This window comes from Pituophis catenifer, unplaced genomic scaffold (genome assembly GCF_029215685.1).
Source record: "Pituophis catenifer annectens isolate HBS135680 unplaced genomic scaffold, rPitCat1.0.hap2 SCAF_1, whole genome shotgun sequence".
In the NCBI taxonomy this organism is placed as follows: Eukaryota; Metazoa; Chordata; class Lepidosauria; order Squamata; family Colubridae; genus Pituophis; species Pituophis catenifer.
Genome location: NW_027256881.1, coordinates 223,089,372 through 223,096,268, shown reverse-complemented (window position 1 = coordinate 223,096,268; position 6,897 = coordinate 223,089,372). Strand labels below are relative to the sequence as shown.

Here is a 6,897-nt window from a genome sequence, read left to right as displayed (position 1 = left end):
TTCAGGTTCACTCTGAGCTGGACTGCAACTGTGCAGATCCCGTTGAATTAGCTGAGGTATAGTCTGGCATGCTATCTAGGATTAGTTAGAATCTGTTGGTTGTAAGAAAGTTGATACTGTGTTTTCCTGAAAATAAGATCCTGTCTTATATTTTTTTGAACCCCGAAATAAGCGGTTGGCCTTATTTTCGTGCAGGTCTTATTAGTTTGGGGTGCATGGAGCAAGATGGGGCTCCTCTTGCCATCTTACCTGATTTCCAGCTCTGTCTCCCTAACCTTAACCAGAGGAAATGGCGGGGACCAGCTGCACATGCGTTTAAATATTTTTGGGGAGGGCTTATTTTCAGGGGATGTCTTATTTTCAGGGGGGCTTATTTTAGCGCATGTGCTCAAAAGCCTGATTGGGCTTATTATCCAGGGAGGTCTTATTTTTGGGGAAACAGTGTAGTTGTAAGAAAGTTGATAGAGTACTCAAAGCTATGACTGTCACTTATTTCTAAATAACATGTGACTGGGCCCAGATAATGTGAATTCATCTTTGAATGAGGGTCCAGCCCTCTTATTTTATGAAGTACCTCTATATTCTACTTATTCCCTGTTGTCATTTAAAATCTACTTGAGACTACTGAATGGGGTCATCCGTTGGTATGAAGTTAGGTATCCTCAATATACTGATGTTATCCAGTTGTACATCTAAGTGATGCTGTCAAGTTCTGAGTCAGTGTTTAGAGTTGGGGAGGGTGTAGAGGGGAAGGAACAGACTCAGACTCAACCCTAGTAAGACTAAATGGCTGTGGGTTTTGAGGTCTTGAGAACCAGTAAATATCACCTCTGACTGGCCCCGCCCACGTCTATTCTCTGCCTCTCGAGTCCCAGCTGATCGGGAGGAAATGGGGATTTTGCAGTAACCTTCCCCTGGATTGGGGAGGGAATGGAGATTTTACAGTATCCTGCCCCTGCTATGCCCAAGCCACGCCCACCAAGCCATGCCACGCCCACCAAGCCACACCCGCAGAACCAGTAGTAAAAACATTTGAAACCCACCACTGCCCAATAGGTAATCCTCCTTGGCTTATTACTCCTGTTTGAAGAGCAGGTGGTAGGAGTGGGTCAAAGGACCTATACATAAGATGTCCCAAAGCATGCATTGTTTTCTCAATGCAATGCACTCTACACGGAATTTCTATATCACCCATCTTATGACTCTGGGTGGTTATCTGCTATTTATTTACTAAATATAAATACCTTATATTTTTGGAAAATATACTCATCTGGCTTTGTATATGGTAACAACTGCTAGAGTGCTCTATACTTCTTATTGGAAAGCACAAATAATTCCTTAGACAGAAGAATGATAAACTGAGTTATGGGAATATGTGTTAGTATCAAAAATTACTTCATACTTTTAAAAATAAATCTTATGGAATTTAATTCAAGTGGATGTCATTTTTGGATTATAATTTTGCAGAAAGGGTCCATCATACCACATTCATCGTGTCTCCCATTCTCCAATTTCCTAAATTTGCTATATTTTTCTTTATATAATTTTTTGAAGATTTTTTTAAAAAATAAAAGATAAATGATTGGATGTAACTTCTTTAATTGATACAGCAAGAACATATATAAAAGAAAGTTAAGAAAAAGATGAAAACAAAAAAAGGTGAGAAGCTGTACAATAAAGAGAAGATAATTAAATCTATTACATCCAATCTTTATAGCAGCTACCAACCAATCCTTCCTTTATAGCAGCTACCAACCAATCCTTCCTTCCTAAGATTATACCACATATTTGCCCTCTATTCCATCTTCTTAGTTTATAATTTATAAACTGAATCATACTTGCTAAAGCTCTCAGTTACTGTACAATAATCCAAACATTGCAATTTTTTAAACTCTGATTTCAACTTTCTAAATTTCTATCAATGTCATTTCAATTTATTCTTCTCTATTTTCCTTGTTTTTTTTTTCTGATTGTATGTAAATTTAATAGAGACTGATTCAAAAATAAAACCATCAGTCTGAGCCCAAGGTCTCCAGCAATCTGAAAATCTAGTTCCTGGTGGACCCCTTTCTCTTATTATATCTACAGTACCTCTCTACCCATTGCTATAATTGAACACCATCCTGAAACCTGAACCATCGTAAAACATTAAAAGAAAAAAAAAGAAGAAGAGAGAAATAGTTTGAAGGCCTATCAGCATAATAGGTAAATAAGAAAGTGGTGATTTTATAGGGATCTTTCTGAAGGGACACCAGTTTGAAATGCACACTGCTGGAAATAGTTTTCCTTGAAGGAGAAAAACAAAAACCACTTGTTGGAAAAACTGGGTGATGTTTCCCTCCTCCTCTTTTATCTATTTTCCTTTTGGACAGACATTTTTTTTTATTTTGGACACCTTCAAAAATGGAACTTCCAGTCCTATTCTAGCAACTGTCAAGGCCCCTAATTACTGTTCCGAAGCCTCCCGAGCCTCCTGTCTGCCACAATTACCCAAATGACGTCCGGAAGAAACGCCCCCTCCTCCGCTCTCCGAAATTCAACAGGAGCCTGCCCCGCCCTCTGCCCACTTAGGTCCCCAGCGAACAGCACCTGAACGTTTCCTCGCCGCCTTTCTCCCCTTCTCCCCCCCCCCTCACCACGGCCCCCGTTTGCTTTAAACTCTTCCGCCCGAGAAAGAAACGACGTTAATTGCAGTTTCTGTAAATGGAAGTGACTCATCTTAAAGGAGAGCTGGGCGGGGAGGCGAAGGCGGGCAGGAGAAAGAAGCCGGGTGGGTGGATGGATGTGGGTGGGTGGGTTGGGGAATGGGAAAGCGGGGCCGTTTCGACCAGGAAGGTGGTTGTACCACACAACGGTACAAAAAATAAAAGGAAGCCCCTCAATCTCTTGGCCTCCCCCAGTAAATTCACACACACACACACACACACACACACACACACGCTTCGCCCTTCCCGCGCTTCTTTCCCCACTCCTCTCAGGAAGTCCTGCCAAAGCCGCTTGCAACAACAATGAGCCTTCAAAGGAAGCGGGAGCGGACTCGGCGTTGGGGGGACATCCTTCGGCTATAAGCCGGCGGCTCCGCAAACGTGGAGCTGTCATCTCTTCTGCCGCCCACCTCTGGTGGGTTTGGCTCGGTGGGCTTCGCCTTTCTGGCGGGGGAGGCGGGGCAGAGGGGGGTGGGTCTGAGCGAGAGTCCCGCGGGGGGAGGGAAGGCTTGTCCAGCGGAGGAGAGCGAGGGGAACCGCCGGCACGAACTGAGAAGGCGGCTTGTGGGCGAGGACGTCCAAGCAAAGCCGGTCTGAACAATAGAGAGGAGGGAGGGGGGGGGCGGCGGACGGGCGGGCAGAGCCGGAGCGGCGCAAGGAGGCGGCTGCCGCTACCGCTGAAGGAGATAGGGTTGCGGTGGGTGTGTACGGTCTGGGCGTGCGTGCGTGTGTTGTGCGCACGCCTTTTGAGAAAGCGGCGGAGAGGGACCCCTGCCACCCTCCGCCGGGTTGTTGGCAGCGGCAGCTCCCAGCAGACACTGTGGCAAAGGATGGGAAGTGCCGAAGCGGGCTGCTGAAGACGCCTCCATCCCACTTTCCCCCCCTCCCTCCTCGGGGGGCGCGCGCGCGCGCGGGCGCGTGGCTCCTCTCTCTCTCTTTCTCTCTCTCTCTCTCTCTCCGTCTCTCGCCCCTTTCCTCTCTGCTTCCACTCACTGGATATTACCCAGCCGCCGGGATCCCTTGCTGCCGCCGCCGCCGCCGTTCCTGCTCGCGAGCCCCTTCTCCCCGTGCCCAGCCATGAACCCCGCCGAAGGGGCAGCGGAGGAAGGAGCGGTCCCGGATTCGGAGGTGGACGCCTTTTTCCGAACAGGTAGAAACGCGGAGGGACGGCGCGGCCAGGCAGGGGCCGGGGGGTGGGCTGTGGGCTGTGCTGACAAGACGAGAGGGCTGCCAGCGCCCAAGCGAGAGACCTGGAGGCGAGGTTCGGCGAGGTGTTGCCTTGTGTGTGCGGGGACGATTGGCGTAGCGGCGTGCGTGAGAGGTTCGGTTGCCTTTGTTACGGGGGGGGGGGAGAGAAGAGAGAGAAGCTGAGGGGTTCCTAATTGGGGAGCCTTCTTCTGGACTCACGCCTCCTTCCCATCCGCCGTCTCATCTCCCGCCCTGTATTGTTTTCCTTGGTCGTTGCGAGCAAAAAAGGAAAAAAAAACCCTACAAAAGCCCCGCAACTTCGTGTTTCCTTCTCTCTCCCCCACCACTATTCTGGCACTGGGCAAAACGTCTCCTTGCCAAACGGTGCTTTTTGTGAGCTGAGCTTTGGTGTGCTTTTGCCGCGGAAGGATGGGGTGTGTGTGTTGGGCGGCGGTGTGTATGTATGTGTGTGGGGGGGAAGAGAACAAACTGTTGGCTGCCTATCAGTTGTCGAAGGCAAGGCAAGGCGAGGATGCTGTGCTCTCTTTCCTTTCTTACGGGTTGGGTTCCATTTAGGGGTGTGCGCCGGTTTGTGGTCTCTTGTGTTTTCCTGGGCTTCGTGGCTGTCGGAACACTTATTGCTATTAATTAATTAATTAATTTATTTTTAAAAAGAGGATTTTGCTTTTCACTCGGGCGATCTTCGATCACTTTTGTGCACAACCGAGAGAAGGCGGCTTGTTGGGTGCTTTTAGTGTCTCCAAGATTCCGCACTACTACCCGCGTTGTTTGAAGGCTGCCTTAGTGCAGCCTGCCTCACCCTCCTGACTTTTTAGGCATAAAAGTCGAGTTGAGGGGATGAAACGACGCTATATAGTGTAACGTTTTGCCTTTCTGGGGAAGGCAGGCAGTCGTACGTTGGCTTTCTGAACACATCTTCTAAGGTGATGTATAGATCAGGTCTGGTGATGGAGCCAGAGGCTTAGATATTAGCCATCTTCGAGCTCTTACTACGATTTGGCACGGTGTTACCTTACACCCGGGGTTTGTAAGAGGAATAAGAATTGTGGGCGGGGCTCTTCAGTAACTACAATTTACTAGGGGAAGAATGACTTCACTAACTACAATTTAGTAGTGTGTAGCAGAGATGGCATTAACTCTGCTCAGGAATTAACATAATTGTAAATACACTCATGCCTCTTTCAAGTATCTTACTGCTCTGTAGGTGATGATGATGATATAAATGTTTTAAAATACAGGAAGTCTTTGGTGTACAACCATTTACATAATAACTGTTCAAAGTTACAATGATGGTGGAAAAAAAGTGTCTTATGCCAATGGTTATGTGGCCAAAATTTGGGCATTTGGCAACTGGCATGTATTTACAATGATTTTCAAAGTCATGTGCTAGGGTACCGCCAGCAAGCAGGATCAATGGAGAAAGCTGATTGCGCTTAATGACAGCAGGATTCACTGTGCTTTGCTTAATGGCTGTGGCAAAAAAAAAAAGATCATTGAATCAGGTGACTCATTTAAGAACCACATCACAGACATTTTGGCCCCAATTGTGGTGGTAAGTTGAGGAAGTGCCTGTAGCTTCCATGTTTTCAGTTATGACTTCTCACCAGAATTCCAGTAGAACTCTGTGGGATTTTAATAATGTATGAATGTTTCCTGGAAAGAGAAGGCTTTTCTTGCTGTGAACTTTACAGTCGGGCCTTTGAGAAGGTCAACATAAAGGGCACGACAGGGGAACTGGTGTTTGCTCCTTAATTCTGACACCCACAATGGATGTGTAAATGCAAGTAGCTTCATTTCTCTAAAAGGGCACAGGAGAAGAGGGCTTGTGAACTATGCCTGTAAATGCAAGAGGGAGCTTGTTTTCCATTTATGTTCTTAGTCTAACAAAAGTGTAAGAAATGTTCTTCCTTCAGTGTCTTCCTTACCTTCCGTAACAGAACTTCCCCCAAAGTGGGGAAGTAGTCCAGGCAGTTGTCATTAAGGAGTGCAAAGTATCCCTTATTTTCTTTAGGGGGAAGCTTGACCTTTCTACATGGGTTGTTTTTTTGCTCCTATGGTGACCGTCTGCTTTGCTTTTCCAGCTGCTTTTCTTTTCATCTTAAATTCAACCCCATCATCTGTCCCATCCAAGGTTCCTGCAGTCACACCAGACATTCACCTTACCCCCACAACTTTTCAAGAAATTTATTCATGTTGGACTTCCGTTCTTAGTCCCCTGCCATTCATAGAAGGTTACAGCCCACTTAAGGGAATCTGCTTTGATCTCAGAGGATAATTATAATAAGATATGACTCTGCTTGTATCTCATGAACTTCTTTCAGCTGAATGATATTTTCCTATTGAGACCTTAACAGGGAAACGAGCAAACCAATTGTAGACTTTTTACAGGTTTCTGGAGTACAAATGGGCTATGTATGGTAAAAAGGATACCTTTTAATTTGTACAAATCTTACCAAACTCAATATCTTCAATGCTTTGTTTTTATTTTGTTTTAATTCTTTGTTGCTATTTGTTTACTTTGAAAGGTAATTTCTTAATTATTTTTTGAAGTAATAATCTGATGAGACATTTCTGGCCCAAGTAGAAATTCAGTACTGAAATAATCTTGTTTATAATTTAGTTTAGGAGACCTGTGGATTTAGTGTAATGTATATGTGTGGTTTTGGCATTCAGATCTATTCAGAGAAATATTTGGCACTCTGTAGATAAGTAGTGATTGTGTTCCAGGCAGGAATTTATTATTAAGTCATAAACGCAAACATTCATTTGTAGTCATAAAATAAGGCAGAATTTTAAATTAAGGAGAACAGTGGACAGTGAGCGAGAAAGATCCAGTCTTCTGACTGTGGGCTTCAAATTGATGAAGTCACATTAACTATTACTGGAAAAATCATTCGCTTAGAGAAATTCTCTTTCAGTTTGTACAACTTTTCTACATTGCATATGTACCATAGATGTTCAACATACTTAGTGTTATTGTCAG

At 45.3% G+C, this 6,897-nt stretch overlaps 1 protein-coding gene across 1 annotated transcript in view; it reads left to right on the top strand.

The window, feature by feature from the left end:
* Positions 1–3,782: 3,782 nt before the first annotated feature.
* KALRN (kalirin RhoGEF kinase) overlaps positions 3,783–6,897 on the top strand; it is a 537,699-nt gene continuing 534,584 nt past the window's right edge. Inside the window, exon 1 of the mRNA XM_070949954.1 lies at positions 3,783–3,855. Within this exon, the coding sequence (XP_070806055.1) occupies positions 3,783–3,855 (73 nt within the window). The remainder of the gene's footprint in view (positions 3,856–6,897) is intronic.